Source organism: Geotrypetes seraphini, chromosome 11 (assembly GCF_902459505.1).
Source record: "Geotrypetes seraphini chromosome 11, aGeoSer1.1, whole genome shotgun sequence".
NCBI classification, from domain to species: Eukaryota; Metazoa; Chordata; class Amphibia; order Gymnophiona; family Dermophiidae; genus Geotrypetes; species Geotrypetes seraphini.
In genome coordinates this window covers 30,965,272-30,983,052 of record NC_047094.1, presented here as the reverse complement: position 1 = coordinate 30,983,052, position 17,781 = coordinate 30,965,272, and the positions used below count along the sequence as shown (strand labels likewise).

The 17,781-nt window shown below is 46.0% G+C and overlaps 1 protein-coding gene across 1 annotated transcript in view; it reads left to right on the top strand.

Moving 5' to 3' along the window:
• The first annotated feature begins 1,021 nt into the window (after positions 1–1,021).
• LOC117369320 (nodal modulator 1-like) overlaps positions 1,022–17,781 on the top strand; it is a 110,055-nt gene continuing 93,295 nt past the window's right edge. The window contains exons 1-6 of the mRNA XM_033963747.1: positions 1,022–1,236; positions 3,275–3,364; positions 3,681–3,726; positions 12,941–13,041; positions 15,359–15,465; positions 15,842–15,914. Coding sequence (XP_033819638.1) covers positions 1,102–1,236; positions 3,275–3,364; positions 3,681–3,726; positions 12,941–13,041; positions 15,359–15,465; positions 15,842–15,914 — 552 coding nt within the window. The 5' untranslated portion in view covers positions 1,022–1,101. The remainder of the gene's footprint in view (positions 1,237–3,274; positions 3,365–3,680; positions 3,727–12,940; positions 13,042–15,358; positions 15,466–15,841; positions 15,915–17,781) is intronic.

Genomic DNA, 17,781 nt, shown 5'->3' with positions numbered 1-17,781 from the left:
AATGGGCTCCTTTTATCAAGGTGTGCTACGGGGGTTAGCGCGTCGGACATTTCATCACGCGCTATCCCCTGCTGCACACTAAAAAACTAACGCCTCATCCCTGGAGGCATTAGCGACTAGCGCGGCAGGCGGTTGAACGCACGGTATTCTGCACGTTAACTGCCTACCGCAGCTTGATAAAAGGAGCCCAATGTGACACGTTTTAAACACTGTACAGGAAACAATTGTTGTGTGTCTGGATGAGACAGTAAGCTCCATTGAGAAAGATTTTACGCTGGCTTTTACAAAGCTGTAGTAGAGGTTTCTACCGTAGGCTGGCGAGGTAAATGCTCCCACGCTTATAGAATTTCTATGAGCATTGGAGCATTTACCTCGACAGCCCACGGTAGAAACCTTTATGCAGCTTTGTAAAAGGAGCCCTTATTTATAAAATTTGATATTCCACCTACAGTGTAATCCAGAGTGAATTACAATCCGTCTGATATTTAGCAGCATTTAGCTGGCCAGGAATAGCTCCCAGCTGACTAAATACTTTTACACATGGACGTACATGATACATTAGGAGAGGATGAGAAGGAGAGATTAATAAATACATCTAAGATGAAAATAAAAATAAAAGAGGGGAATGGGAAAGGGAAGTACGGTTAAGATGGGGAGGTCGCTTCAAAAGAAGCGTTTTGGTTGTCTTGGGATTTCTGCAAAGGATAATCAATTTTCGTAGGAAATGGAATTTACAGAGTAAAGGCATCTTTAAAGAGGAACGTTTTAAGTTTGGATTTAAATTTATCTAAAGAGTTTTCTAGACGAAAATCAGTGGGAAGAGCATTCGACAGTGTGGGAGCTGTGACCTTGCACTAAAAATTGCCTTTGTGCCAACTTGCATGATACAATCTGACCCCGAAATGCAGGTCTCAATAGTCCTCCGCAAGCATAGGTGGCAGTATAACTCAGAGCCGGGACACTTTTAGACCGCTAGGCGGGCCCAGTAGCGCAGGCGCAGAGAGGGCACATAGGCTGTGACCTCTGACGTACTGTGGCATTGAGAGGAGGCAGCGCTGCAGGTGTGCCGGGGTGACGGGGGAGAGGAGGCAGCCGAGGGAAATGAGTGTGTGCTGGCTGGCTTCCCTGCTGGTGGCAGCTCTGGTGTGCTGCTCGTCGGCGGGCTCCGATGACATCGTGGTGGGCTGCGGGGGTTTTGTGAAGTCGGAAGTGGAGATCAATTACTCCCTGATAGAGGTGAGCGTGGCCCGCCTGCGTTCGGTGGAAGGAGTGACAGCCGCGCGGGAATCTTCTGACAGGGGATCCTGACGATGCGAAAGTTGATAAATCCCTCCCCACCCCCTTGGGATTTCGGAACGTGCAGAAAAATTTCATTTATTTTTTATTCTTAGTTTGAGCATGCATCTCCTTAGAGTAGCACTTGGCAAGATGTGCATGCACTAGTGCTGCCCGATTCAGGAAAAAAAAAATTCGATTCGATTTTCCTGCCCAATTGGGTGGTTTTTTTTCCCAAACATCCTGTCGGGTTTATTTTAATAGCCTCGTCATCCCCTTTGCCCTCTCCTACCCACACTGGTCCTGTGGTGTAAACAAAATAAACAAACAAAAAATACTTTTCCTCTATGTTAAATCCTAGCTCACGTTTGTGGTCTAACACCAGCTCTGGAATGATACACATTTCATATCTGACATTGTAATCACAACACAGAAAATAAAATTATTTTTCCTACCTTTTGTTTCAAATTATGTTGGTCCCATGTTGGTCTGGTTGTCTTCTGATCAGGCTCTCCTTCTTTCTTCTTTCTCTGTGCTAACCATCCATCTTCCATCTCTGTCCTCCCTTTCTGTTTCCCTTTCCTTCCCTTTTGTTCATCTCCATCCCCCCGCAGCTGCAGCAATGGACCTCACCATCCACAGATCCACCATCTCTCCTTTTCTCAACTACCCTTTCATCCAGCATCTCTCTTCTGAGTCCCTGTCCCTATTCTCTTCTCCAGTACTGTCCCCCTTGTGTCCCTGTTCCTATGTTCCCTCCTTGTCCAGCATCTTATCTCTCCCCATTTCCAGCTTCTTTGTTCTCTCTTCCTTACCTGCTGTATCCCCTTCCCCAGGTACAGGCTTTCTCCTACTATCTTTCCTGCCATCCTGCATCCTGCCCACCTACTTTGGAGCAGTATCAGTCCCTCTTGTACCCTTCCCCTTGTGGTCTTGCATTTCTCTCTCCCTCTCTCTATTAGTCCAGCACCTCTCTGCTTTCCTCCCCCTCTTTTTGGTTTGGTCTCTCTCTTCCCTTCACTTCATCCCAGGTCTGGCATCTCCCCTCCCCTCTCTTCCTCCTCCCTCTGCACAGGCCTGCTGTGAAGGCACTCTTCCTCCTCCTCCCTCTGCACAGACTTCCGCCCCTCCCCCCTTCCGCAAAGGCCTGCCCCCCCTGCTGCAAAGGCCTGCCCCCCCACAAAGGAACTCTTTCTCCTCCCCGCCGCGAAGGCCTGCTCCCCCCGCAAGCCTGCATGTTCTCCCAGCTTCACCGCTCTTACTTTAAGCAGCTAATACAGCAGCCTGCAGGATCGCTGGTGCTATAGCAATCCCTGCAGCTCACCGTCGTCCTCAGCGGCACGTTCTCTCTGCCGCGATCCTGCTCAGAGCTGGAGGTCATTTTAGAAGCATCTGAATGTGTAAATATCGGCATTTACATAAGTATATTAGATACAGGTGTAACTGTAAATCCTTCATTTTATTCTCAGGGGGTGGAGGGAGCATTTCTACGCTAATCAGCACATGAGCCCTTATCACCTGTGAGATAGGTGGCGTAAGGGATCATGTGCTAATTTATTTTAATGGCCACATTAGCACGTGGCCATAATGCAGAAAATTGAAAATCAGCCATTTTCCAGATGCAAGAAGAAATGATCTTAGCATGCGGAAAAGATCTGCAAAAGGGTGCACTCTAAGGCCAATTTTTTCCACACTTTTGTAAAAAGATACAGCTTAGATTTGTATGTGTGCAGTGTAAAGCAATTGTGTAGAACACTGGTTCTTAAACCTGTCCTGGGGAACCCCCAGCCAGTTGGGTTTTCAGGATATCCCTAATGAATATGCATGAAGTAGATTTGCATACCTGTCACCTCTATTATATGCAAATCTCTTTCTTGCATATTCATTAGGCATATCTTGAAAACCCAACTAAGTCGAGGTCTCCCAAGACAGGTTTAAGAACAACTGGTATAGAAGATAAAATCCAATACTAATTTTAATAATTTTTTTTAAATCATAGATTAAACTATACACAAAACAAGGGACGTTGAAATACCAGACAGACTGTGCCCCTAACAATGGTTACTTTATGATTCCTTTGTATGATAAGGTAAGAGATGAATAGAATTACTGGATCAGGATTCTGTTCCATATTACAGTTCTGAACTTTACAGTTTGCTAATTCATGCATTAAAAATTGGTAGAGAGTGCAGGTTTTTGATTCTGCATCAGGCCTATACAGAATATGATTTGTGTTTGAAAGAAAGTCAAGATGTTGTGGCTGTTTTTAGTTTCACATATTAAACAGAAGGAACAAGTTTGCACTTAGTGCCAATATGCCAAAGTTTGCACTATTCATTTTTAATGAAAATATAAGACTAGAGCATTATGCTAAAGGAGTACTTCACATCTTACTTTTCTTCCAGGGTGATTTTGTTCTAAAGATCGAACCCCCTTTTGGGTGGAGTTTTGGTAAGTGTTAAAAAAAAATGTTGCCATTTTAAAATCACACTTGGGTCTCCTTTTACTAAGGTTATTAAGTTATTAAGCACTGCTCCTACCAGTGCCAGGCAGAGCGGTAGTGAGGAAAACAGTGTTCGCAAACTTTTCTATATCAAGGCACTTCCAACACGGAGTTCATTTTGATATGGCATATCACTTTCCTTCTCAACTTCTGGCATCAGCACCATATCTTCCTGCTTCCTTGGCATTAGTACTTTTATTGTCTTCCCTCAGCACTGTAGCATCGCCATATTCCCTTCCCCTGCATCCAGTTGGCAAGAAAAATCAAGAGGGTCTTTTACTAAAGTGCGCTAGCCGATTTAGCGCACGCTAAATGCTAACGCGTCCATTATATTCTATAGATGCGTTAGCATTTTGCGCACGCTAAATCATCTAGCTTGCCTTAGTAAAAGACTCCCTCCCCCCGCATCCCCCCCAAGTGAGCAACACTGGTAATGGTGGACTTGAGCTGCAATATATTTCACAACAATAAGGAAAACACAACCCCATGTATAATCAAATAGAAAACAAAAGCAAGTGGGAAAGGGAATATACTCGTCAGCCTTTAGAACAACTGTGCTTTATTAAACATACAAAACTAAATACAGACAATTAATTCGCCACACAAACATACGATCCACATAAAGCAAATTAGTGAAGATGTCTATTAATATATGAAGGAATGTGTCTCAGAGCACCACATAGGGCAGCGGTTCTCTACTTTTCACAGGGGTTGCCTAAGACCATCGGAAAACACACATTTCCCATGGTATTGGGCAGTGTTCTTCAACCGCCGGTCCGCAGGAACAGCATGTCCATCAGGCCCAAGAACGGTGCGATCAACGCAGCGTCTTCGGGCCGGCTCCCCGAGTGCTGCAGTGCACAAAGCCGTGGGAAAAAGCTCCTACGCGTGGCCTGTGCCTGAACAGGAAGCCTTCCCTCTGATGTCGCAACGTCAGAGGGAAGGCTTCCAGATGAGGCGCGGGTTGCGTGCGAGGAGCCGCTGCCCACATCTATGTGCAATGCAGCACTCAGGGAGCCGGCCCGAAGGCGCTGCATTGATCGCACAGTGGACCGGCCCAAAGATAACACCCTTGTCAAGGCACATGGAGGGAGAGAGATAACAACAGTAGGGGAAATGCTTTTATTTTTTTTATTTAGTGATTGATTTGTCTGTTCAGGAAGAAATGCATTTGTTTCTTTTCCTCTGGGGTTGTACTGCTTGCAGAGTCTTGCATCTTAGGGTTTGTTTGTAAATATTAGTACTTTTAGTTTTTGGTCCTGCATTTGCATGGGGTTATCTGTTTTCTGGTAGGAATGAATGTTAAAAAGCATACAATGTGCTTTCTGTATTTTAATTTTGTGGTCAACCATTATGTGTTGTTAATACAATTATATTGTGTATATATATGAAAAATGAATGGAAAAAATGGTGTTACAATTAGTACTATTAAGGGGCGGAGATTAAGTGGAGATAGGCACGACTTAGCCCAGTGTTCTTCAACTGCCAGTCTGCGGACCGGTGCCGGTCCACAAAATAATTATTTTATTTCCGCTGGTCCATAGGTGTCAAAAGGTTGAAGAACACTGGTCTTAGGAACCGAGATACCACTCCTCTATCGGTCTTCAGGCGGGTCCGCCCACATACATTACAAACAATCCAGCAGCTGGGTAAACTCTAGCAGAGTGCCACAGGGCTCTCCACTATCCCCAACATTGTTTAACATTTACCTTGCCTCATTGGGCAACTTATTGCAAAGCTTAAAAGTCAAATTCTATATCTATGCAGACGATATCACTATAGTCATCCCCCTTACAACCCTGTCGCCTGAAACAAAGAATCATCTGTCATTCATTATGTATGACCGAATTCAAATTAAAATGCAACTCAGACAAAAACCAATTTTTTCTTAGCAAGCCCAACTGATAAAATTATAGACTCAACGATTTTTGTGAATGACATTATGGTATCTCAGAACCATCAGAAAATATTTTGACGCAGTATCTTTCCGCTTATTAGTTCAATCTTCCATCCTAAGCATACTGGACTACCGTATTTTCACGCAAATAACACGCACCCGTATAAAACGCGCACACGTGTATAGCGCGCAGAAATCACGATGATAAGCACAAAAACTTTGGTATAACGCGCTCACGATTATACCGCGCATGCTGCCCGACTCTCCGTTCACCCCCCTGACTTCCGTGCACTGCCCCGCCTCTCCGTGCGCTGTCCCGACTCTCCGTTCACCCCCCCTGACTTTCGTGCACTGCCCCGACTTTCCGTGCGCTGTCCCGACTCTCCGTTCACCCCCCCTGACTTCCGTGCACTGTCCCCCCTTGAAGGTCTGTCCCCATCCTGAAAGCCTGATGCCCCCCCCCCCCGACGTCCGATACATCCCTCCCCCCGAAGGACCGCCGATTCCCCAACAATATCGGGCCAGGAGGGAGCCCAAATCCTCCTGGCCACGGCGACCCCCTAACCCCACCCCGCACTACATTACGGGCAGGAGGGATCCCAGGCCCTCCTGCCCTCGACGCAAACCCCCCTCCCCCCAACGACCGCCCCCCCAGCCGACCCGCGACCACCCTGGCGACCCCCACGACCCCCCCACCCCCCTTCCCCGTACCTTTGGTAGTTGGGCCAGAAGGGAGCCCAAACCCTCCTGGCCACGGCGACCCCCTAACCCCACCCCGCACTACATTACGGGCAGGAGGGATCCCCGGCCCTCCTGCCCCCGCCGCAAACCCCCCTCCCCCCCAACGACCGCCCCCCCCAAGAACCTCCGACCGCCCCCCCAGCCGACCCGCGACCCCCCTGGCGACCCCCACGACCCCCCCCCACCCCCCTTCCCCGTACCTTTGCTAGTTGGCCGGACAGACGGGAGCCAAACCCGCCTGTCCGGCAGGCAGCCAACGAAGGAATGAGGCCGGATTGGCCCATCCATCCTAAAGCTCCGCCTACTGGTGGGGCCTAAGGCGCGTGGGCCAATCAGAATAGGCCCTGGAGCCTTAGGTCCCACCTGGGGGCGCGGCCTGAGGCACATGGTCGGGTTGGGCCCATGTGCCTCAGGCCGCGCCCCCAGGTGGGACCTAAGGCTCCAGGGCCTATTCTGATTGGCCCACGCGCCTTAGGCCCCACCAGTAGGCGGAGCTTTAGGATGGATGGGCCAATCCGGCCTCATTCCTTCGTTGGCTGCCTGCCGGACAGGCGGGTTTGGCTCCCGTCTGTCCGGCCAACTACCAAAGGTACGGGGAAGGGGGGTGGGGGGGTCGTGGGGGTCGCCAGGGGGATCGCGGGTCGGCTGGGGGGCGGTCGGAGGTTCTTGGGGGGGGACGGTCGTTGGGGGGGAGGGGGGTTTGCGTCGAGGGCAGGAGGGCCTGGGATCCCTCCTGCCCGTAATGTAGTGCGGGGTGGGGTTAGGGGGTCGCCGTGGCCAGGAGGGTTTGGGCTCCCTTCTGGCCCGATATTGTCGGGAAGTCGGCGGTCCTTCGGGGTGGGGGTGCGAGTGGTCCTGCCGGGGGGGGGGATGTATCGGACGTCGGGGAGTCGGCCGGGCAAGAGGGCTTGGGCTCCCTCTTGCTCCGATCGTGGGTGCGGGTGGGAGCGCGTGCGAGCGGTCGTTCGGGGTGGGGGTGCGAGTGGTCCTGCCGGGGGGGGGGATGTATCGGACGTCGGGGAGTCGGCCGGGCAAGAGGGCTTGGGCTCCCTCTTGCTCCGATCGTGGATGCGGGTGCGGGTGGGAGCGCGTGCGAGTGGTCGTTCGGGGTGGGGGTGCGAGTGGTCCTGCTGGGAGGGTGAATCGGGCGTCGGGCGGGGTGGGAACTATGTTTTAAAACTTTTGTATACCGCGCTCACGCATATAACGCGCGAGGGGTATGCGCGGTAGGTAAAAACGCGTATAACGCGCGCGTTATATGCGTGAAAATACGGTACTGTAACATCATTTATTTGGGAACCTTCAAAAAAACCCTCCATAGGCTCCGAGTCATTCAAAATTCGGCAGTTCGACTGATTTTTGGGTTGAGAAAATGGGAACACATTAGTCCCTATTATCAAAAGCTCCACTGGCTGCCCATGGAAGCACGAGTTTTGTTTAAATTTTTTTGCCTTTGTTATAAATCAATATTTGGCCTGGCCCCTATGTACCTGGTTTCTCAATTTAATCTGGACTGTGCCATTAGGCCCACATGCAGAATTCACATGTTCACCTATCCATCATTAAAGGATTGTCGCTACAAAAGATTCCTGGACAGAACTCTTGCCTCCCAGGATAATGTTACCCAGCCAGGAACGACTGGCTGGGTAACATTATCATGCATTCCTCATCCTACTTCAATTTTAGAAAATCAATTAAAACGAATTTGTTCAATCAATTGTAACTCAAGAATCTTAGTGTTTCACTACTCCCTTCCTATACCTTATATTCGATGACTTTGTAATGTAACCAATTCGCTGATTGTCCAGCACCTCTTATTGTAAACCGCCTCGAACTATTATGGCTTTGGCGGTATATAAAAAAAAATAAATTATTATTATTATTTATTTGTAATTAGAAATAAATATTTCACAGTATATAATTACATATTGTTTTTGTGATTACCGTATTTTCGCGGATATAACGCGCGCGTTATACGCGTTTTTACCTACCGCGCATACCCCTCGCGCGTTATACGCGTGAGCGCGGTATACAAAAGTTTTTCTACATAGTTCCCACCCCGCCCGACGCCCGATTCACCCCCCCCCAGCAGGACCGCTCGCACCCCCACCCCGAACGACCGCTCGCACGCGCTCCCACCCGCACCCGCGATCGGAGCAAGAGGGAGCCCAAGCCCTCTTGCCCAGCCGACTCCCCGACAATATCGGGCCAGGAGGGAGCCCAAACCCTCCTGGCCACGGCGACCCCCTACCCCCACCCCGCACTACATTACGGGCAGGAGGGATCCCAGGCCCTCCTGCCCTCGACGCAAACCCCCCTCCCTCCCTCCAACGACCGCCCCCCCAAGAACCTCCGTCGCCCCCCCAGCCGACCCGCGACCCCCCTGGCCGACCCCCACGACACCCCCACCCCCCTTCCCCGTACCTTTGCTAGTTGGCCGGACAGACGGGAGCCAAACCCGCCTGTCCGGCAGGCAGCCAACGACGGAATGAAGCCGGATTGGCCCATCCATCCCAAAGCTCCGCCTACTGGTGGGGCCTAAGGCGCGTGGGCCAATCAGAATAGGCCCTGGAGCCTTAGGTCCCACCTGGGGGCGCGGCCTGAGGCACATGGTCGGGTTGGGCCCATGTGCCTCAGGCCACGCCCCCAGGTGGGACCTAAGGCTCCAGGGCCTATTCTGATTGGCCCACGCGCCTTAGGCCCCACCAGTAGGCGGAGCTTTGGGACGGATGGGCCAATCCGGCCTCATTCCGTCGTTGGCTGCCTGCCGGACAGGCGGGTTTGGCTCCCGTCTGTCCGGCCAACTACCAAAGGTACGGGGAAGGGGGGTGGGGGGGTCGTGGGGGTCGGCCAGGGGGGTCGCGGGTCGGGTGGGGGGGCGGTCGGAGGTTCTTGGGGGGGGCGGTCGTTGGAGGGAGGGAGGGGGGTTTGCGTCGAGGGCAGGAGGGCCTGGGATCCCTCCTGCCCGTAATGTAGTGCGGGGTGGGGGTAGGGGGTCGCCGTGGCCAGGAGGGTTTGGGCTCCCTCCTGGCCCGATATTGTCGGGGAGTCGGCCGGGCAAGAGGGCTTGGGCTCCCTCTTGCTCCGATCGCGGGTGCGGGTGGGAGCGCGTGCGAGCGGTCGTTCGGGGTGGGGGTGCGAGCGGTCCTGCTGGGGAGGGGTGAATCGGGCGTCGGGCGGGTTGGGGGTAGGGGGTCGCCGTGGCCAGGAGGGTTTGGGCTCCCTTCTGGCCCGATATTGTCGGGGAGTCGGCGGTCCTTCGGGGTGGGGGTGCGAGTGGTCCTGCCGGGGGGGGGGGCAGGGCAGGGCGGGTAAACAGAGAGTCGGGACAGCGCACGGAGAGTCGGGGAGGGCGAAAGGAGAGTCGGGGTGGCCAGAGGAGAGTCGGGGCGGGCGAAAGGAGAGTCGGGGTGGCCAGAGGAGAGTCGGGGCGGGCGAAAGGAGAGTCGGGGTGGCCAGAGGAGAGTCGGGGCGGGCGAAAGGACAGTCGGGCAGCATGCGCGTTATACCCGTGAGCGCGGTATACAAAAGTTTTAATACATAATATTGTGGTTTCTGTGCGCTATACCCGTGTGCGCGTTTTACACGGGTGCGCGTTATATCTGCGAAAATACGGTAATCACTATGCTGCATATCAGATATTTACATTACGATTCATAACAGTAACAAAATTTCAGTTATGAAGTAGCAACAAAAATAATTTTATGTTTGGGCGTCACCACAACATGAGGAACTGTATTAAAGGGTCGCGGCATTAGGAAGGTTGAGAACCACTGATATAGGGGATCGTATAGGCTTTCACCCCTAATTTCAGTGGTGATGGTTGTCTTTCCTTGACCAAACCTTCATTTTCCTAACTACTCTTACGTAGCTTATTTAATAATTTTAATTTATCTTACTTTTTTCAAGCTATTTAAAATCAAATTAATTTTTAAATATTTTTCTTTTTAAAACTTTTCTTTTCTTTTAAACCAACATCTATTCTATGTCAGGAAACCAACACCTATTCAATGTCAGATAGTGCCAAAGTCATATTACTGAATTCTTCTAAGCACAGTGCTGTGTTCAAAATACTAATTTTATAAGCACATATTTGTTACTTATCTCGCCATTCGCTTGATGACTTATGCTGGCCCTAACTGCATTATAATAATTAGCATATTCTACAGTCCCAATCTGACGGGTCCCTTTTCACCACAGATCGTGGCTTTTATTGTCGGGTTTTTGTAAGCATTTGGGCTCATGACATTCAAACCTAATTTGCTTTATTAAACATACTCAAGCTGTTAAAGCAAGTACATGGACTCTCCAAATTGGCCTATATTTTTATATGTACTTGTTTTAACAGCTTGAGTATGTTTAATGAAGCACCGTTGTTCTAAAGGGTGATGTGTACATTCCCTTCCGCACTTGGACTTGAGTGCCACACATGCTATGATTTTGGAATTGGAATTGCTGCTATTGCCACCACTGCCGTGTCTTCCCTTTGTGTTATGAGGCATCCTACTTCTACTGTGAACATTGTTGACTTGCTTATTTGGGGAGGCTGAAACACAGGATTGGTAGGGGTAAGGGAGCTCTGGGCTGCACAGACCCTCTTCCTTCATCCCCTCAGAACTAGCTTCTAATTGATAAGTATTCTGTATCGGATAATAAAAATGTTTTCCAAATTGATTACTCATCTACCATAAACCCCCTATATAAAATAGAAGAAACTTAAAAAATTACAAACGAAATAGTGAGAGAATTGCCCAGGGACATCTGCAGCAACCTCAAGAGACAGCACCATATCAAATAAAGTGGATAAATAAGACATAAGAACATAAGAATTGCTGCTGCTGGGTTCTACCAGTGATCCATCATGCCCAGCAGTCCGCTCATGCAGCGGCCCTCTGGTCAAAGACCAGCGCCCTAACTGAGACTAGCCTTACCTGCGTACGCTCTGGTTCAGCAGGAATTTGTCTAACTTTGTCTAACTTTTCCCCTGTGACAAACGCCGGAGGAGCGTTCCAGTTTTCTACCACTCTCTGGGTGAAGAAGAACTTCCTTTTGTTCGTGCGGAATCTATCCCCTTTCAGTTTTAGAGAATGCCCTCTCGTTCTCCCTACCTTGGAGAGGGTGAACAACCTGTCCTTATCTACTAAGTCTATTCCCTTCAGTACCTTGAACGTTTTGATCATATCTCCTCTCAATCTCCTCTGCTCGAGGGAGAAGAGGCCTAGTTTCTCTAATCTTTCACTGGACGGCAACTCCTCCAACCCCTTAACCATCTTAGTTGCTCTTCTTTGGACCCTTTCGAGTAGTACTGTGTCCTTCTTCATGTACGGTGACCAGTGCTGGACACAGTATTCCAGATGAGAGCGCACCATGGCCCGGTACAGCATCATGATAACCTTCTCCAATCTGTTCGTGATCCCCTTCTTTATCATTCCTAGCATTCTGTTCGCCTTTTTCGCCGCCACAGCACATTCTGTGGACGGCTTCATCTTATGGCAGCAAATTCCAGTAAAGGAGCTGCTACAGTCATAGGTCAAAAAAACTCTACTTAGGATGTCTGGCCTATATTCTAGAAACAGCGCAGTGTCGTAGTCTTACCAACGTCGGAGTCATGTGACATCATCATCCAATGAACAACTGAAGCTAGACCAACATCATCTATTCTGTCTCTTTATTCAAGTCACGAGGCTCTACCATATTCATTTTAAAAATCAACAGCTGTTCTTTAAAATTGTTTCTTCTGTATATCGCCTCTCAGCTAACCGCTTTCCACAGTATCTGTTATGCGCCATTTTACGTCAGTAATATTGTGTGATTTGCTCCACCAATGTTGAATTAAGGGGGCCTCTTCAGTCTTAATATTTATTTAGATTTATGTTCAATTAGCCTAATCTTTATGGCTCTACTGCTTCTACCTACATATATCAAATTACAAGGATATTGAATTTTGATTCTCGTACATGAAACAGTTTGATCTAGATGTAATTTTAATTCCTGGTTAAGGATCAGTCCAATGAGTGGCCACCATAATAGTCTGACACCATTGACAATTCCTTTATATATTTTGAATATACACACTCTCCCCCGATGTGACATAAGTGAATTTTTTTTTTTTTTCAAAACTGAGCAAGTAAATATAAAAACAAAATATTACCGAGTGAAACAAAAGGCTAATCAATGCAAGATTTCAGTCATGGACTTATGAAGTTACTGGTGAAAATATGTTCTCATTGACATTGCCTTGAGAATTTCACCTCTGATGGTCCATAAAAGCTTTACTACGAATGTATGAAGAAATTTGGAAGATGTTTATATTTATTTTTGTTGTACAGAACAGTAACTAGTGCCATGGAATAGAAAAATTCAGTTACTTTTTATCAGTTGAGGTACAGTGAGGGCAATTTTTCAAAGGTCTCGTGATGTTGTTTCACAGTTTATTTACATGAAAACATTTGGAATATTTGTGAAATTTATTATTTTTAAAGTAGATATTGCAGTTTACTGCTTTTTAATCTTTTTTTTTTCAGAGCCAACAAGTGTGGACCTTCATGTGGATGGAATTAATGATGTTTGTACGAAAGGAGGCGACATCAACTTCATGTTTACTGGGTTCTCTGTGAATGGAAAGGTGGTAATGTTTTCTTCTTTGCTGCATACATTATAATGATGTAAATCAGTGGTTTTTTTTTTTTTTTTTTTTAGCGAGTTGGCTGTTTTTGGTGCCTTCAGTCTTTGCATCCAGTTTTTATCCTCAGTGTAAAACCTTCTGAATGTAGGGCCCATAATGGAGAACTTTTTTGAGTGATTCAGCTTTATCCTTTTTGCAATCACATCTAGAATTTGCTGAAATCTTTCTTGACATGATTTGTCTTACGTGGAGTTTTCTCAAAGCGTAAGGTAAGACTGTTAAGAGAGTCTCCATTTGTGCAAGAACAAGCCTAACCCTTCAATGCTTGGTTGAAGTTTTCTTGATGTGGGGTTATTCTTTGGAGCTGAGAATCTCAATTCCTGTAGATAGGTTTGCTTGTTAGCATGAACAAAATAGTAAATAAACTTGATTCTTGTACTGGTTCAGTAGAACTCTTAGATATAATCTGAAGAATATTCATTGTGGCCATCCTGAAAATCAGGCCCTTTTTATGTTCCTTGAGCAGTGGAGTTGAGAATCCTTGTTTTGGATAGATAAAAACTACAGTAAGTAAAACAAGAAGTTGAAAGTACAAGCTTACAGGATAGTTCTGTAAAGTAGGTGCAAACAGTCTTGATTACACTTGTTTTTAGAGTAATGCCATATACATAAAGAACAGGGAAGTACTTTTAAAACCAATAGGAGGAAATATTTTTTTCACTCAGAGAATAATTAAGCTCTGGAACGCATTTCCAGAGGTTGTGGTAAGAGCAGTTAATGTAGCTGGTTTTAAGAAAGGGTTGGATAATTTCCTGGAGGAAAAGTCCATAGTCTGTTATTGAGACAGACATGGGGGAAGCCACTGTTTGCCTAATAAATATATTTTTGAAAACTATTTCATGGTTGTCCTATTATTAAATAATTTTTAACAAAATTGTAAGCTTTATGTTGAATTATACCTAGGCAGATTGCAAAAAAAATCCCAAACAGACATAATCTTAAGATAAAAACAGAACCACCCCCCAGCATAAAACACAATAAAATAAATCAATATACAGATAATATGGGCAGGACTCAATATGCACAGCTTATAGCATACTGTAAGCTGTGGTACTTGGGTGCACACCAGCACTGTAGGGATGTTCCGGGGGGTGGGGGGGTGGGGTGTTGAGTTATCAAACATAAAAAGCTAAGTGGGTCCCAGCCAATAAAGGTACGTTAGGGCCTTAATGCATGAAATGCCGTGCTCGCTAGCCACTACCGCCTCCTCTTGAGCAGGCGGTAGTTTTTCGGCTAGCACGCGCTAAAAACGCTAATAAAAGGAGCCCTTAGTACTGATGCCACATAGTTCTCTGGATGCCAACACTGAATATTGGCAGCACCCTCATAACTGCTGCTTCCTCCCCAGTGCCACCCCCTGTACCGCCCATTTATTATTTTGTTGATGGGCAGTCAGAGCCAGTATTCAGCAGCAATGCCCGGTTGTGCCACAGAATACTGGCTGTTGGGTGGCCGAGCAATTTACAGTAAGCAGGCTAGAGCTTCTGCCTGCTTAAATCACTATGAATATCATGGTAAAGGTTTTTTAAAATGAATATATTAACCCTGTTGTTTTTGACAGACTTGACAGTAGTTTACACATGAACAGATACTGTAATAATGCAGAATATTAAATATCTTATACGTTGTTTGCATAGAGCTGTCATCATATATGTGCTAGAAACCATGGCAGTGATTCAGATGTTGGGCTGGATTTGCTCATCTTCATGAATCCATCTGCTGCTGTTTGCTTCAGATATCTGGAATGATAGCTCAAGCTGGCTTCTAAAATGCAGTAAATATTTGTGGTCATATTGTCCACCTCTGACCAAGAATATGGTTCTTTTTTTTTTCTCTGCTGTCCTGTTCTCCATCAAATCAAAAGTCATCTGGTTAAGGAAGCATTCATGCTGCGACGACCTTCAATTCTAGATTCTGCCCATTATCTATCAAAGAAACATCTTATTTGCTCTGGTCCTCTCGTCCTTACCTTAAATGGCCTCTTTTACTTTTACAGTTGTATTTCATTCCCTCCGTTTAGTTTAGTTTAGTTTTGTTGTCCGTATTTCAAAATTTATATTAATTTTAGCCCCTGAATTTTTTTTTTTTAAATTGCAACCCACTTAGAAATTCTGAAAAGCGATCTTATCAAATTTTTAATAAAACTTGAAATTTGACTAGAAAAAGGATTTTTTGTGTTTTTGTGGGTCAATTGTGCCATGATGTGTGTGTTTGATTTTCTTTTCACCATTTAGTAACATTGTCTTACATTGTACAGGTAATCAGTAAAGGTCAAAATTTAGGCCCTGCTGGTGTCCTTGTTGTATTACGAAAGACTGGAACAGAGGCAGTCATTCAAACCACTGTAACTGAACCAGGAGGAAAGTGAGTGATTTATCTTTCTGAGATACTGTTTTTGTGGTTCAGCACAAGTGTAGTGTGTTGCATGTTGTTTTAACTAGTATAGATATCAATTTTTTACAGGTTCACTGCATAATTTGAGTTTCAGTGTGCCTAAAGATTGTTGTTATTCATTCTTACAAGCATCTATCAATCTTTTTGTGCCAAATTAGAATTGTTGTGTTTCGTAGAAGAAAGCTGGTGTGGAATAGCCACCTCCGTTTAACATTATGTGTATTCTTGGTTTTATGATTTACATGCTATATATCTTGTGCAAATAGAATGTTTCTGAATATTTTGAAAATGTGGTTAACTTTTCAAAAAAAGATAAAGTTGTGTGTTTTGTTTTTTGCCCTTGCAGATTTGCTTTTTTCAAAGTCATTCCCGGAGAATATGAAATATTTGCCTCCCATCCCACTTGGACATTGAAAGAGGTTAGATCACTAAAAGCAATCCTAATTGCAATTGTGTATTTTTCACGGATTCTTGTGATAATGCAGTCCTGTATATTAGTAATAATGAGAAACAGTTCGGACTTCTTTCTTGAACTATATAGGAGGTTTAGAATGATTCTCTGATATATTAACGTGGTTCTTCGATCTGTTACTTCATCCTTTTTTTTTTTTTTCTCGGCCGCCTTCCTTTTCTGGCCTAGATTCACACTCTTTGTAATAAAAGGTGCTTCATGTTGTGTTTAATAAAATAATGTAGCCAATCTCCTACCCTCCTGCCTCAAGTGCTGCCTTCAGCTCTTTGTAATACATTCATTCTTTACAGGTCTCCATATAATGCTTGCATGGAGATTTGATAAGGATCAGCCACATGCTCATCATCCATTTATTTTCCATTTCACTTTTTTCAGTACCCAAACAATATGCAATGGTAGACTCTCCCAATTACAAGCACCCTCTACTGTTGTATGTAGGCTGAGTTTTTGAGACCAGTAATATCGCTTGAGCTGAGGACATATTAGAGCAAGAAAGGTGAGAATTGATGGATTCTAGGTTAAGTGCTAGCTAGTTGAGGGTTTTGGTTTTTTTTTTCCTTTTGTTTCAGAGCTAGTGTTTTTATTGCCTCAGGAGCTTTATTATAGAAGTGATAGTGTCTTTATGCTCGTCTGAGCTCTTATGCCCCTTCTGCAGATTCCCAGAAGTGTTTTTATCTCAGTCACCAGTGGCAGCCAGTAAGATCTGCATGATGGGTTTTGTTGGGTTTTTTTTTGAACTCACAAACACTGCTGAGGGGGATGGGGGCTGCTTTTTTTTTTTTTCTTCCCCCAAAATGATCAACCAAGATGGTAAAGGGGATGGAACACCTCTCATATGAGGAAAGATTAAAATAGTTAGGGCTCTTCAATTTGGAAAAGAGACGGCTGAGGGGAGATATGATTGAAGTCTACAAAATCCTGAGTGGAGTAGAACGGGTACAAGTGGATCGATTTTTCACTCCGTCAAAAATTAAAAAGATTAGGGGACACTTGATGAAGTAACAGGGAAATACTTTTAAAACCAATAGGAGGAAATTTTTTTTCACTAGAGAATAGTTAAGCTCTGGAATACATTGTCAGAGGTTGTGGTAAGATCAGATAGCGTAGTTAGTGTTAAGAAAGGTCTGGACAAGTTCCTGGAGGAAACGTCCATAGTCTGTTATTGAGAAAGACATAGGGGAAGCCTCTGCTTGCCCTGTATCGGTGACATGGAATATTGCTACTCCTTGGGTTTTGGCCAGGTATTAGTGACCTGGATTGGCCACGGTGAGAACGGGCTATTGGGCTTGATGGACCATTGGTCTGACCCGGTAAGGCTATTTATTCTTATGTTCTTAAAGCTCTTTTGTTCCATCAGCACAAAGTTCAGATGCATCATTTCTGTTTGTAGTATATTACATAAAAAAAATTAAGATATCCAGCAATTGGTTCAAAATGGTCTACAAATAAACATCAAAGCCACATCTAAACAGTATAACATAAATGAAAAGGAATGAATCCAGGAATTTAAAGCTTGATAACTGTGCCCACACTTGAGTCCCTCCTTTTTTAACATCACTAAACTTTCTTTCATCTCAAATTGGAGAATGACAAGGGTACAAAGTTTTCCCTTTTCCTGCCTCGTCCCCGTGAGTTTTGTTGCTGTCCCTGTCCCATTCCTGTCCCAGCTCTGCCTGAACTGCACAAGCCTTGCACACTTATGATTTTAAAGTGTTTGAGGCCTGTGCAGATGAGGATGGTGCTTGCAGGAACGGGGAAGGGACAGGAACAGAAATCGTGTGGATGGGACGGGAAAATGAGTTCCCGCAGGGCTG